This window comes from Rana temporaria, chromosome 7, assembly GCF_905171775.1.
Source record: "Rana temporaria chromosome 7, aRanTem1.1, whole genome shotgun sequence".
NCBI lineage: Eukaryota > Metazoa > Chordata > Amphibia > Anura > Ranidae > Rana > Rana temporaria.
In genome coordinates this window covers 154666600-154681929 of record NC_053495.1, presented here as the reverse complement: position 1 = coordinate 154681929, position 15330 = coordinate 154666600, and the positions used below count along the sequence as shown (strand labels likewise).

Here is a 15330-nt window from a genome sequence, read left to right as displayed (position 1 = left end):
TCAATGAAGAAGTGGTTCCTGAACCCACAAACCTGTCAAATATTGCTATGTTGGGATTTTCAGCTGGGGTGGACCTATTTGCATCCCCAGCAAATGCCAAACTGCCAATGTTTTACACTATCTTGTCCACAGGAACAGATGCTCTGACAGCAGTATAGTCCTGTCAGACTGCATATGCCTTTCCACCCACACGCTAATCTTCAACTTTCTCAGAAGACTGGTAAAGGGGAAAGCCACAGTTCTGTCAGTAATATCCAACTGTCCCAAACGTCCGTGGTTTCCTCTCCTGTGTCTACTGAGTTTGAGGCCACCAAAGTCAATTCCAGTCACCCCAGGTCTACTGTCTCAGAGTCCACTGCTTCATCCATGTCCTCAGAGGCTGAGGTTGCAGGCTTGGATTTTGAAGGGCAGACACTGTTCGAGGCAGGCTGTTCAAATATTATATTTGGTACCCTGCTATAGTCTATGAAACCAAGCACTAATGCAACTTATAACAAAGTGCGGATCAAGTTCCAGAACTTTGCTTCCACCCAAGGCTTCTTCCTCTTCCCAAATAAGTAATATTTTGGTCTTTCTTCAAAAAGACCTAGATATAAACCTAAGTCTTAGTACTCTTAAGGGTCATGCTTCTGCCTTCACAGGGATTCAGTTGGTCGCCAATAGCCTTGTAGTTAAATTTTTCCATGCCGTCCTGAGGTTAAAGCCTCCAAGAAAATGTCACTTTCCTAAGTAGGACCCACCCATGGTCCTGGGCTTTCTGGCTTGGGTGGTCCTAGTTGCACTACTAGGATTCATGCCGAAGGTGCCTACTTTATTCCATCTAATAACCAGGAAATTGTTCTGCCGACATTCTCCTCGGTCCGAGATAGCCGACACGGTCCTCTTGACATCAGAGAACCTGAAACTCCTATAGAGGTCATATCCTCCCTAAGGTCTTCAGTTCATCTATTTCCGTTTCCTACAGGATCAAGTAAGGCCTCAAGGAATTCAGCAGGCTAACTACTTCCTGGATAGTTAAGCTATAACCTTGGCCTATAAGCAGAAGGAGTTGTAATTGCCTGATGACATTGGGAAGCATGAAAAGGGTGTGTCCATGGAAACTACCAGCAAGGCGGCCACTTGGTCATCAAGACATACCTTCCTTACTCACTATTGTATTGAGCCAGCTGCCTTAACTACGGTAGACTCCGTCATGGGCTTTGTGGCATGTTGATTAAAATTGTTCTGCAAGTATACCTACCCTTTATCTTTTCTAGTTATTTCCCATGTGTGTGCTGACATGGAGGTGTCAGAAAAACTGAAAATGTTATATCAAATACCACAATTTTCCTTTCCTGACTGGCTTCATGTTAGCACACTTGCCTGCCTGTTCAGAGTTCTAGTTATAGAATGTGGTGCTGGCTCAAGTGCTAAAGTGTATGAGTTAAATGTCCTATCATTGTGGTGGTGGGCCCGGCGGTGGGTGGGGCCTGTACCCATGTGTATTCAGGAAAGAAAAATTACAGTAAGTATTTGTTATTATTATTTTTTTGTGACTTATTAAGCCCAACAGGTAGCAGGGAGATGAACACTATAGACAGGGAATGGGTATTTTTTTTTATTGGGTAGCATGGAGAAGAAGGAAGGCTTATACCATTCAAATGATGGTATTATTTTGAAATTCAGCTAAATGTGTATAAAATATTGATGAAACTCTTTCCATTATTTTACATTACACACATTGGACACATTTTCTATGCAGATGTTCTATACAACTCGGTTTTGTAAAATGTTGGAAATTGTTCTGGTGTTCATTGAGATATTGATTAAAATCTCACTTTTCAAAAGGTGTGTACTCATTTATGCTGAGCACTGTGTGTGTGTGTGTGTGTGTGTATATGTGTGTGTGTGTGTGTGTGTGTGTGTATGTATATATATGTATATATATATGTATATATATATATATATATATATATATATATATATATATATATATATATATGCTTAAGAATTATTGTAATAAGTTTAATATAAATCAATGTTCACATGCAATTATGTACAAAACCTATTACCTTTTCTTTTTTAACTAGAGAAAAATTAAATGTACTGATACTGTTGACCTGGACATTATAAAAATACTGGTAAGAACTTTCATCAAAATGCATTTAAATAAATACACATTTTTATGGTTAGTTCTTAAAAATTCTCAGATTTTGTTGAATTAAATTATTAATATGTAGCATTACCCCCGGAGGGGCCGCTGACAATGTTCCCAGATCTCCCACTATGGAGGCTGCCAGTCAAACAATCTCAGTCCCACATACACCGACAAGTCAAGCTCAGTCTAGGGAAGGAAAGCTAAAAAATTGGTTCAGACGCCAAAGATTTCCACGTTTCAGACGCAAAACGTGGCTAAATGCGGTACCAGGGTTTTTGCCGCAATTTAGTTTATAGGCGTTTTTAAAGTTGACCTATTTTTTTAACATTATAAATCTCAAAAATGATGGCAAATGATGAAAATCATTGCATTGTGGACAATCCACAACTTGTGGCAAGTGGACAATCCACAACTTGTGACAGGTGATGTGGCAAATGGACAATCCACACCTTGTGGCAGGTGACGTGGCCAGGTGACGTGACGAATGGACAATTCACAACTTGTGGCAGGTGATGTGGCCAGGTGATGTGGCAAGTGGGCAATCCACAACTTGTGGCAGGTGACGTGGCCAGGTGACGTAGCCAGTGGACAATCCACAACTTGTGGCAGATGACGTGGCAAGTGGACAATCCACAACTTGTGGCAGGTGACATAGCCAGGTAACGTGGTCAGTTGACATGACAAGTGGACAATCCACAACTTGTGCCAGGTGACATGGCCAGGTGACATGGCAAGTGGACAATCCACAACTTGTGGCAAGTGGGCAATTCACAACTTGTGGCAGTTGACGTGGCCAGGGGATGTAGCAAGTGGACAATCCACAACTTGTGGCAGGTGATGTTGCCAGGTGAGGTGGCAAGTGGACAATTCACAACTTATAGCAGGTGACATGGCCAGGTGACATGGCAGATGATGTGGCAAGTGGACAATCCACAACTTTTGGCAGGTGACGTGGCCAGGTGATGTGGCAAGTGTCGTGGTCAGGTGATGTGGCAAGTGGACAATCCACATCTTGTGGCAGGTGACGTGGCCAGGTGGACAATCCACAACTTGTGGCCAGGTGACGTGGCCAGGTGATGTGGCAAATGGACAATCCACATCTTGTGGCAGGTGACATGGCCAGGTGGACAATCCACAACTTGTGGCAGGTGATGTGGCAAGTGACACGCTAAATACAAGTACACTGCTGCTCTCTCAGCTGCTGGTCTCACAAAATGGCTGAAATGGTTAAATAATACTGTTTTTAAGCTATAAACTAAATGCTTATAGATGCAAACGCAGTAAAACGCTGCTAAACGTGGCTGCAATCGCGGCAAAAGTGTTTTTTTATACGCTGGTTTTCAGCTTTTAAAAAAAAATGTTCAGCAGAGTTTGCACCAGCGTCCCGTGTATATGGGGCCTAATTAGTAAATAGAGTGCACCTGGTGTGTAATTTAATCTCAGTATAAATACAGCTGTTACGTGAAGCTCTCAGAGGTTTCTTAAAGAACCTTAGTGAACAAACAGTATCATGAAGGCCAATGAACACACCAGACAGGTCAGGGATCAGGGACACAGATGTGGAGAAGCTTAAAGCGTTTTTTTTTTTTTAAACCTGCAAGGCAAAAGGCATAATCAGCCAGTATGCACCGCATACTGGCTGATTATGAAATACTTACCTCGGAACGAGGTGAGGAACACTTACCTGGTTCACGCCGAGCGAGATGTCATCTTGCTCCGGCGTGTCTTCCGGGTATCGCCGCACCAGCGCTGTGATTGGCTGGAGCGGCGATGACGTCACTCCCGTGCGTGCGCGCGGGAGATTTAAATTCGGCAAGGTCCGGCGGATGCCGGTCCTTTAGCCGAGGATCCCCCCTGCACATGCGCCGCTGCAATCAGCGGCGCATTGCGGGGGGAATATCTCCTAAACCATACAGGTTTAGGAGATATTCTTGATACCTACAGGTGAGCCGTATTATAGGCTCACCTGTAGGTAAAAGTGACAAATCAGGGTTAGGTTATAAAAAAAATATTCCAAGCTTTAAACATCTCACGGTGCACTGTTCAATCTATCAACCTACCAATACATGGGCGCCCACCTAAACTGACAGGCCGGGCAAGGAGAGCATTAATCAGAGAAGCAGAACAAGAGGCCCATGGTAACTCTGGAGAAGCTGCAGAGATCCACAGATTTAGGTGGGATAATCCATCCACAGGACAACTATTAGTTGTGCACTTACACAAATCTGTCCTTTATGGAAGAGTGGCAAGAAGAAAGCCATAACGAGTCCTATTTGCAGTTTGCAAGAAGCCATGTGGGGGACACAGCAAACATGTGGAAAGAAGGTGCTCTGGTCAGATGAGACCAAAACACTCTCTACTTTGCAGATAGAAAAAGAAGCTGTGTGTTAGTGGGCATCCTGATACTCCTGCTCGCCCCCTTTCTCCCCTCAAGAGGATTTCTCCACCCGAGGAAGAAAGCCTTGCATTACGGTGGTGAGTTTCAGACAGAAGAACAGGAAGTGAGCATTTCTCAGAAGAAATAAGGACATTTAAAAGCAAAATGGAAGGATGAGGTAAGTGAAGGAAGGAGGACTGCACTAAGGTTAAAGGAAGCTATTTAGGGAAAAAAAAAAAAAATTCCTTTACAAGCCAGTTTAAGGAAACATATGTGCCCGTTTTAGATCAGAGTGGGTGTAGATTCTACTTAATCAGCGAGGGGTGTAGCGGTGGTCAGATCTAGAATGCCTGAAGTATAGTGTCCTTCCTCAGGCTTCTTTGGTCCAGAGGGCAATTGTTTGGGGCGACTCTGGAGGGAGAGTTGGAGTGTGAATTAGCTTTAAGTGTGCACAGAAAGTCTTCTGCTTCAGAAGGTTCTTTGAAGAAGAGCTGGTCAACGTTAGGGGTTTTGAGTTGCAGAATTGCAGGGAAACGCTAGAGTGAATTTCACTTGTCGCTGATGGAGTTCCGTACATATTTGTTGAAAGGCTTTTCTTTTCTTGGAGACTTCAACAGAGTAGTTTTCAAAGATCAGTATCTTGGTTCCGTCTAATTGGAGGAATCTGGACTGTCTGAATTTTTGCAGGATGATGGCCTTGTCCGAGTAATTTAGGTATTTTGCGATGATCGGTCAGGGAGTCTTGCGGTCAGAGGAGCATGCTCCTATGAGGTGGGCTTGTTCAACCATGTAAGGGCCAAGAAGACATAAGGCTTCTGGTATGCGTCTGACGCATGGGATTCTGCGACACCTACGAACTGCAGATTGCTCCTTCTAGATCTATTTTCCAAATCGTCCAGTTTTTGGTGTATGTATTGGTTGGTTTTGTCCTGGGCCTGGGCTACTGCCTGAGCTATGCACTCTGTGTTGCCATCTTCCTGGTATGGGGAGGGAGAAGCATGATGTTAAGGGGGAAGGCATGATGCAAGGTTGGAGAGGCTAGGTGTGGGGAGGGGCATTGCAGCCACTTACCTCCATGTCCTGGGAGCCGCAAGATCCGGCAAAGCCGAGACTGGGGCCTCAATTTGCGGCTGAGCTGGCTGCGATCGTTTTTTTCTCATCGGTTAGGAATCTATAGGTTAAATTTAAAACAAGTTGGCTTTTTTTTAACCTATGGTTAAATAACACATGATCGGTTTGGACCGATGAAAACGGTCCATCAGACCGTTGTCCTCTGGTTAACCTATCGTGTGTACAAGGCCCAAGTCTACCAGCTATTCTTTAAACAGAATTCAAGTCGATCGATCGTTTTTTAAACCAATTCTAATTCTAATCATTTTGAAAAGTTGTATTTCATTAGAAAATTAATAAGTGTAACAAATTTTAATGAAAACAAATTAAAAAAAAACAAAATGAATTTAATAACGATTCTATCTAAAACAAAACTAAACTCATTTTTCTGTTCCGCACATGTCTAATGGGAAAAATTAAAGATCTGCCACAATAAATGTATATAAACAGATGAGTATTTCTACAGATAATCCTATTTGATTTTGTATTTATGAGATAAATTTTGTCATTCAACAAATATTATCATCAACATTGACTGTGACACCTTTTTCCCTTGATTTACTTTATGCTTTGTCTTATGCTTTATTTATTTATGTTCCTTTATTATTTTATCATTCTATTTTATTTAGAACTTTTCTTCAGTGAAATGCTATACAATCTTACATTGTACCATAAATTACTTGATTGTTTATTTGCCTTTTGGGTGTATAGTTCATGTTTGTACCTTGTCTTGAAAACTCTATAAAAATCTTTTGAAACTAAAATGAACATAATTAATAGTCCATACACACATGGATTGGCCACACAGGGGTTCTTCTCCAATAAATAAACAAAAATGGAAAGATAAATACCAAGGCTCTTAAGCTCACTCAGCTTCAACTTGCAGTTTCTTTATACACATACCTACTCCTGGCCTTAACAGGATTCTCCAGCCCCCCTGAGTTTGCTCACTCTCCCTGACTGTATCCAATTTAGTAATTTACTAACTATTATTATTTTTGATTTTTTTTAGACAAATGTACTGGGATCACTTGGTAACGTAATTAGTCCTTTTGTAGAAGAAGTTGTTAACATTGTTAAGGTAAAATGTTCTTTGGTTTATGATTATTGTATGCATTCCACATTTTGTGTTTCCAGCTAATAGTACATTAGGCGAAGTACATACTGCAGTTAGTGGAATTGAGAATGGTAGCTGGGAATTAGAGAACATTTTTTCATCAAATTGTTAAAATTATAAATGTCATCTAAAAGCTTTACATTGCAACACAAATAAAAGCGTGTTTATCTAGACGCCGACCAGCCGCCGCAGTTCTACGGCGGCAGGTTGGCACTCCTGCGTGAGAGCCCGTAGCTCTACGTCGGCTCTCGAAGCACCCACTAGGGCCGCGTGCGCGCCGCCGGAGGCACGCGCGTGCCCCCGCTCGCTCCTGACTCCTGACACAGCTCCCGGTCCTGTCAGGGGAGAAATGCCTGACGGTCTGTTCATACAATGTATGAACAGCAATCAGTCATTTCCCCTAGTGAGTCCACGCCCCTACAGTTAGAACACACCCAGGGAACATACTTAACCCCTTCCCCGCCCCCTAGTGTTAACCCCTTCCCTGCCAGTGGCATTTTTATAGTAATCAATGCATTTTTATAGCACTGATCGCTATAAAAATGCCAATGGTCCCAAAAATGTGTCAAAAGTGTCCAAAGTGTCCACCATAATGTCGCAGTACCAAAAAAAAAAACGCTAATCGCCGCCATTACTAGTAAAAAAAATTTTTATAAAAATGCCATAAAACTACCCCCTATTTTTTAAATGCTATAACTTTTGCGCAAACCAATCAATAAACGCTTATTGCGATTTTTTTTTAATGAAAAATATGTAGAAGAATACGTATCGGCCTAAACTGAGGAAAAAATAGTGTTTTATATATTTTTGGGGGATATTTATTATGGTAAAGTAAAAAATATTAATTTCTTTCAAAATTGTCGCTCTATTTTTGTTTTTAGAGGTGATCAAATACCACCAAAAGAAAGCTCTATTTGTGGGAAAAAAAAGGATGCAAATTTTGTTTGGGAGCCATGTCGCATGACCGCGCAATTGTCAGTTAAAGCGACGCAGTGCCGAATCGCAAAAAGTGCTCTGGTCTTTGACCAGCAATATGGTCCGGGTTTAAGTGATTAACCTCTATACAGTTGAAAAAGTAACAATATGAATATTTTAAGAAATATTTCTAAATGTATCCAAATAAAGGGGATTTTCACCCTTTAGGCATGTTGGGCTGTCATGCCTCCTCCCCTGTCCTCTCTCACAATTATATATAATCTATAAAGAATCCTCACCTAGGAGAGAATGTCTCCCCATCTCCTGTGTGTACACAGATGTGCCACAGGGATACCGAGAGAGCCCTGTGGCATATCTGCACATGCAATTTTTTTTGCATACTTACATTGGACCAGCTTGGCACAAAGTACATATCCATATCTGATAACTGGTGAACTGCCGGAAATGCTGTAGAGGAGAAGCAGTCAAAGCCAATCCTAGTCAGCGGAGGCATTTCCTGCCTCGCAGTGCACCTCTTGCATGTACAGCTGTGGGGTGGGAAATGCCCCTGCTGCTTATGATTTGCTGTTGGCTTTGACAGAGCTCAGGCAAGTTTGTGGTTTTGCCCCGCTGAGTGCAGTACACTTATTTCTGTCGGCTCTCCTCTACAGTTCATTAAAGATGCTTGCGGATAATATAATGAGATGAGAGAGGGGGGTTGTCGGGAATCAGCACACCAGAATGGGTAGATCTTCCACAGCAGCTTCCTTGTGCTGCTCTGCATCAGGAAACCAATTATGTACCCTCTTAGGCTGAACCTAAAAAGAAATGCAAGTTTGTACTGTAGGCAATAGCCAAACAGTAAACATGTAAAATTGAATCATATATTTTACTAACTGAGTAGACTGCAAGCTTGTGAGACAGCTCAGGCTTTCATTGAGTGAGAAGCAGAGAATCAAGCTTTCTCTAAGCTTACAATTATCAACTCAGCCAAAGAAAAGTATTATCTAACACTATTAGCCTGCCTTATAGCGGGAGTTCACCCGAAAAACTAAATTTTTAACATTAGATTGAGGCTCGTTTTGTGAAGGGGAATCGGGTGTTTTTTTTTTAAATCGAAGCAGTACTTACCGTTTTAGAGATAGATCTTCTCCGCCGCTTCCGAGTATGGTCTTCGGGACTGGGCGTTCCTATTTGATTGACAGGCTTCCGATGGTCGCATACATCGCGTCACGAGTAGCCGAAAGAAGCCGAACGTCGGCTACTTTCGGAAAATCGTGACGCGCTGTATGCGACCGTCGGAAGCCTGTCAATCAAACAGGAACGCCCAGTCCCGCAGCCCATACCCGGAAGCGGCTGAGATCTATCTCTAAAACGCTAAGTACTGCTTCGATTTAAAAAAAAACACCCGATTCCCCTTCACAAAACGAGCCTCAATCTAATGTTAAAAATTTAGTTTTTGGGTGAACCTCCACTTTAAGTGGAAGGTGTAGTTAACTGAAGGTGTAACGCGCTGAGCACTATGGTTTTTGATTATTCATTCATTTTATAGCACAAGTTGTTATTGTTTTTTTCCTTATATACAGTACATATATTTATTTATTCATAGGTCAGAGATGAAGATTGCAACATAATAAATAGCTTACTAGTGGTCCACATTGGTTAGGCTGGAAACCATTTATGACTATAACATCCATATAGTAAGTTTACTTTATATTTTCTACTTTTATATATACTCAATTCTATATATTTACACTTTATACAGCTAACAGAATTTTACTTTAAAAATTAAAAAAGGAGATTATAACAATATCACATCTTAAAAGACCAGGATGTCAGAAATCTGGGGGCTACCACTGCTGTCTTGGTATTTAAGGTGCAGGCTCCACGGCATGTATCTTTACTACTGCTTAAAGGGGTTGTAACAGTACAATTATTTTTTTCCCTAAATAGCTTCCTTTACCTTAGTGCAGTCCTCCTTCACTTACCTCATCCTTCCATTTTGCTTTTAAATGTCCTTATTTCTTCTGAGAAATCCTCACTTCCTGTTCTTCTGTCTTTAACTCCACACAGTAATGCAAGGCTTTCTCTCTTGTGTGGAGTGTTGTGCTTGCCCCCTCCCTTGGACTACTGGAGAGTCAGGACGCTCTCTACATTGCAGATAGAGAAAGGAGCTGTGTGTTAGTGGGCGTCCTAACTCTCCTGTAGTCCAAGGGAGGGGGCAAGCATGACACTCCACACCAGGGAGAAAGCCTCACATTACTGTGTGGAGTTACAGACAGAAGAACAGGAAGTGAGGATTTCTCAGAAGAAATGAGGTAAAAATTGTACCTTTACAACCCCTTTAACCACTTCCCGACCGCCACATGTAGATATATGTCGGCAGAATGGCACGTACAGGCACATTGGCGTACCTGTACATCCCTGCCTAGACGTGGGTCGGGCTCCGATCAGGACCCCCCCGGCTACATGCGGCGGTCGGATACCCGCGGGGAGCGATCTGGGACGACGGCGTGGCTATTCGTTTATAGCCGCTCCGTCGCGATCGCTCCCCGGAGCTGAAGAACGGGGAGAGCCGTATGTAAACACGGCTTCCCCGTGCTTCACTGTGGCGGCTGCATCGATCGAGTGATCCCTTTTATAGGGAGACTCGATCAATGACGTCAGACCTACAGCCACACCCCCCTACAGTTGTAAACACACACCAGGTGAACCCTAACTCATACAGGGCCCCCTGTGGTTAACTCCCAAACTGCAACTGTCATTTTCACAATAAACAATGCAATTTAAATGCATTTTTTGCTGTGAAAATGACAATGGTCCCAAAAATGTGTCAAAATTGTCTGAAGTGTCCGCCATAATGTCGCAGTCACGAAAAAAAATCTCTGATCGCCGCCATTAGTAGTAAAAAAATAATAATAAAACTATCCCCTATTTTGTAAACGCTCTAAACTTTGCGCAAACCAATCGATAAACGCTTATTGCGATTTATGGTGCAGTGATCTTTCATGGGCTGTTTTAGGTGGACACAGCGGGTGACAGATCATGCTGAAGCATGGGGTGATAACAGTGCTCCCACTCGGCTTTCATTTTACAATAGTCCAGACAGGAAGCAGTTATAGAGGATCTTCAGTGTTAAAAAAATAAAAGTCAGTGGCTTTAAAAACTGTAGCTGCTGACTTTTAGAAAAAATACACTTACCTGTCCAAGGATCCAGTACTGTCCTCACCAAGGGCAGTTCTTTGTCGATTCCTTGGGTCCCCAGCACTGGCTCCTTGCGGCTTTACACTGTGCATGTGCAAACCTGAATGGTCCCGAAGCCTCCTGGGACCTGGGACATTAGGCCTGTAAACATGGCAGCTTGCCATTCTGTCAGTAGGGAAGGCATTGTTCCTGTGTTGCTGCAAAGCAGGAACATGGATCAATGCCTTCCCCTAGTTAAAGCACCTCCCACACAGTGCACAAACACTAGCTAGGCACATAGTTAAACCTTTTGATTGCCCCTGATTTTAAACCCCTTCCCAGCCAGTGTCAGTAGTACAGTGACAGTGCATATTGTTATAGTGTCACTGGTCCCCAAAAAGTGTCAAAAGTCTCAGTTAGTGTCCCGAATATTCACTATCGCAGTCCTAAAAAAAATATCACAACGTTTGTAGATACTATAATGTATGCACAAACAAATCAATATACGCTTATTGGGATTTATTTACCAAAAATATATAGCAGAATACATTTTGGCCTAAACTGATGAATAAATCTGATTTTTTTTTTTTTTGTTTTGTATATGTTTTGTATAGCAGAAAGTAAAAATATATATATTTTTTTTTCTAAATTACCAGTCTTTATATGTTCAAAACACACAAAAAAAAAATAAAAAAATAAAAGAAAACCTGCAGTGGTGATCAAATACCACCAAAAAAAGCTTGAACTGTAAAAAAAAAAAAAATACATACATTTTGTTTGGGTACAGCATCACATGACCTGGTCATGAAGGGGGGGGGGGGTACATTTTGAAGTGGTTAAAGGTATTTTTGTCATGTTTCTGTGTGCAGACAAGAGGTGCACATAACATATTTTTTATTCTGCAGTAAAGAATGTATTATGTTTAAATGTGTATTAATATATCTATTATAATTTTTTCTAGGTGCATTTTGGACTTCAAATAAAGAAAATAGGACAACATGCATGAAAAATTACAAACAAAATTAAAAGCAAATCGGATTGAACTGATTGATTAGCAATTTCTGCTTGTTTGATAAATGTACATTGCATGAATTTTAATAAGCTTTGCAGCAAATTCCTTACTTTTCTGTTCTGAAATAAGAAACTGTTCCACTATTGTCTTTCAATGCTGATTCCTGAATGGAAGTGTGTTCATTATAACCACCTGGTGCACTTTCAGTATTTATAATGAGGAAAGTGCCATGGAGAATCTCACCCAAACTTAAAATCCTATTGCAGAGCTTGCCTGAAATGTTACTTGTATCTTAAAGTGGTTGTAAAGGCAGAAGGTTTTTTCTTATCCTAATGCATTATATACATTTAGGCCCCTTACACACTGGGGCAGGACGTGCAGTGGCGGTATAACGCCGCTTAAAATAGAGGCGCTATACTGTCGGAATTACAGTGCGCTATTAACCCCCGCTAACTACCAAAAAATGGGTGGAAATCTCCCAGTGTGCATTGCTCCTAATACGCCGCAAGGACGTATTGGTTTTGACGTGGACGTAAATTACGTCCAGCCCCATTCACGGACTAGTTACGCAAACAACGTAACTTTTTTAAATTTCGATGTGGGAACGATGGCCATACTTAACATTGGCTGCGCCTCATATAGCAGGGGCAACTATACGCCGGGAAAAGCCTGCAGAGGCGCATTGCGGGTGGTATTACTGCGGTGTCCCATTGTTTTCAGAGGGAAGGAGTGGTGAAGGAGCGGTATACACGCCGCTCCTCTCACCGCTCCAAAGATGCTGCTTGCAGGAGATTTTTTTCTCTCCCGCCAGCGCATCGCCTCAGTGTGAAAGCCCTCGGGCTTTCACATTGAGAATGCTGGGGCAGGAGTTTTTCAGGTGGTATTTAGGCGCTATTATTTTCGCTAAACCCCCTGAAAAACACCTCAGTGTGAAAGGGGCCTAAGATAAAAAACCTTCTGTGTGCAGAAGCCCCGCTGAAAACAGAAAATAACCTTTCTGTGGGTATTCTGTAAATCAAAACTCTACAGAACCCCTCCAGGTTGCTCTCTTGCATTAAATTTCTTTGACAGTTTTAGAAAATTACAGCTGCTTCATACTCAAATGGTCAAGTCAATTTTAATAAAATTAAATTACAAAAACAAGTGTGGTCTACTTTACATCTTATAATATGTTTTTAAGAAAAGTGGAATTCCCCTTTAACTACGGTATAGCTTTATTGTCCTTTATACTTCCTTGAAATTATCAAATTGTGTGTAGTTGTGTTATTTGTACCCAGAATTTTTAGAATATGATGTAAAGTAAAGAGTCCATTGTGTGGCTAAGTTCTAGAACAGGGGTCTTCAAACTTTCTAAACAAAGGGCCAGTTTGCTGTTCTTCAGACTTTAGGAGGGCTGGACTGTGTCCATTGGAAGTAGAAAAGATCCTGGCCAGTGGCGGCTGGTGCTCAAATTTTTTTGAGGGGGCGCAAACAAACGAAAACAAAAAAACAATTGCAGCCCCACTGTGCCCATCAATTGCCGCCACTGTGCCCATCAAACGCAGCCAATGTGCCCATCAATTGTCACCACTGTGCCATCAAATGCAGCCACTGTGCCCATCAATTGTCGCCACTGTGCCATGCCTTTAATTATCGCCACTGTGCCATGACATCAAACGCAGCCACTGTGCTTTCAAATATCGCCACTGTGCCCATCAATTGTCACCACTGTGTCATGACATCAAACGCAGCCACTGTGCCCATCAATTGTCACCACTGTGCCATGCCATCAATTGTCGCCACTGTGCCCATCAATTGTCACCACTGTGCCATCAATTGTCGCCACTGTGCCCATCAATTGTCACCACTGTGCCCATCAATTGTCACCACTGTGCCATGCCAAACGCAGCCACTGTGCCCATCTATTGTCACCACTGTGCCCATCAATTGATGCCACTGTGCCATGCCATCAATTGTTGCCACTGCGCCCATCAATTGTCGCCACTGTGCCCTGTAAAATGCTGCCAGATTGCCCCCTCCCCCCCTACCGGCACCTTTCTGGGGTCAGCCACCCTCCTTCCACTGTCCCTCGATGTTTTCTCCCGCCCTCGATGACGCTTCAGCCAATCATGTTACCGGTAACCAGACCCGGTGAACCTGATTGGCTGAGACGCGTGTCAGTGTGAACCAGGGAACGCACACCCCCTGCGTCTCCTGGTTAACCATTTATAAGCCGATTACAGCCCACAGGCTGGCTCTGATAGACACTTCCAAAAACAAACCAACTGCTGTTATTCAGATGGCCGGCGCTCACCAAGGGGTCAGCCATCTGAATAGTGGGCAGCGGCGACAATACATAGATTCATGCAATGCATGAATCTATGTATTGCTTCAGTGGCGGTGCAGGAGAGAGGGGGGCGGCGCTTCTGCGCCCACTATTGACGCACCGCCACTGGTCCTGGCGTGTGTGGGGAAAAATCAATTCCCCTTTTGTGTTAGTGGAGGAGTTGTGCCCCATCATTGGTGTTAGTGGTGTTTAACCACTTACGAAGCGCCCGCCGCAGGAATACATTGGTATTTTAAAGAGGAATATCATTGTTATGGTAGCAGCTAGCTATCCTAACCCAGTATCCCCTTCTTCAGCGGGCAGTCCTCTTTCAGATAAAAGTGGTCTCTGCAGTGGATACGCCGCCCATTTCTCTTAAAGGAACATATGAGACCTTTTTCTATTACAAGGGCTGTTTACATTCCTTTTAATAGGAATAAAAGTGACCCAATTTATTTTTATTTTTTTTAAAACCGTGTAAAAATAAAAAAGTTCAATAAATAATAAAAAAAATATATTATTTTTTAAAGCGCCCAGTCCCGACGAGCTTGGGTGCAGAAGCATATGAAAACAGTTTTCAAACCACACATGTGAGGTATTCCTGTAATCGTTAGAGCGAGAGCAATAATTCTAGCCCTAGACCTTCTCTGTAACTCAAAACATGCAACCTCTAGAATTTTTTAAATGTCACCTATGGCGATTTTTAAGGGTAAAAGTTTGTCACCATTTCACGAGCGGGCGCAACTTTGTGAGATACGCTACGCCGCTGTAACTTACTTTTTTTAGCTTTGAATCCACAAAGAATTTGCGCCGTAAGTTACGGCGGCGTAGTGTATCTCTCGCGGCGTAACGGCGCCTAATTCAAATCGGCGAGTAGGGGGGCGTGTTTCATTTAAATGAAGCGCGTCCCCGCGCCAAACGAACTGCGCATGCGCCGTCCCTAAATTTCCCGCCGTGCATTGCGCTAAATGACATCGCAAGGACGTCATTGTTTTGACGTGGACGTAAATTACGTCCATCCCGAAATTAACGGACGACTTACACAAACGAAAAAAAAAAATTCTAATTAAACGCGGGAACGACTGCCATACTTAACATAGCAGGTTTAACTATACGCCACGAAACAGCAGCTTTAACTATACGTCGGAAAAAGCCGACTAGAAACGACGTAAAA

The 15330-nt window shown here is 42.6% G+C and overlaps 1 protein-coding gene across 3 annotated transcripts in view; it reads left to right on the top strand.

Moving 5' to 3' along the window:
* LOC120945788 overlaps positions 1-11856 on the top strand; it is a 95916-nt gene extending 84060 nt beyond the window's left edge. For all 3 annotated transcript variants that reach the window (XM_040360193.1, XM_040360191.1, XM_040360190.1), the window contains 4 exons: positions 2070-2120; positions 6637-6705; positions 9266-9356; positions 11801-11856. In XM_040360193.1, coding sequence (XP_040216127.1) covers positions 2070-2120; positions 6637-6705; positions 9266-9322 — 177 coding nt within the window. In that variant the 3' untranslated portion in view covers positions 9323-9356; positions 11801-11856. The remainder of the gene's footprint in view (positions 1-2069; positions 2121-6636; positions 6706-9265; positions 9357-11800) is intronic.
* Positions 11857-15330: the final 3474 nt, after the last annotated feature.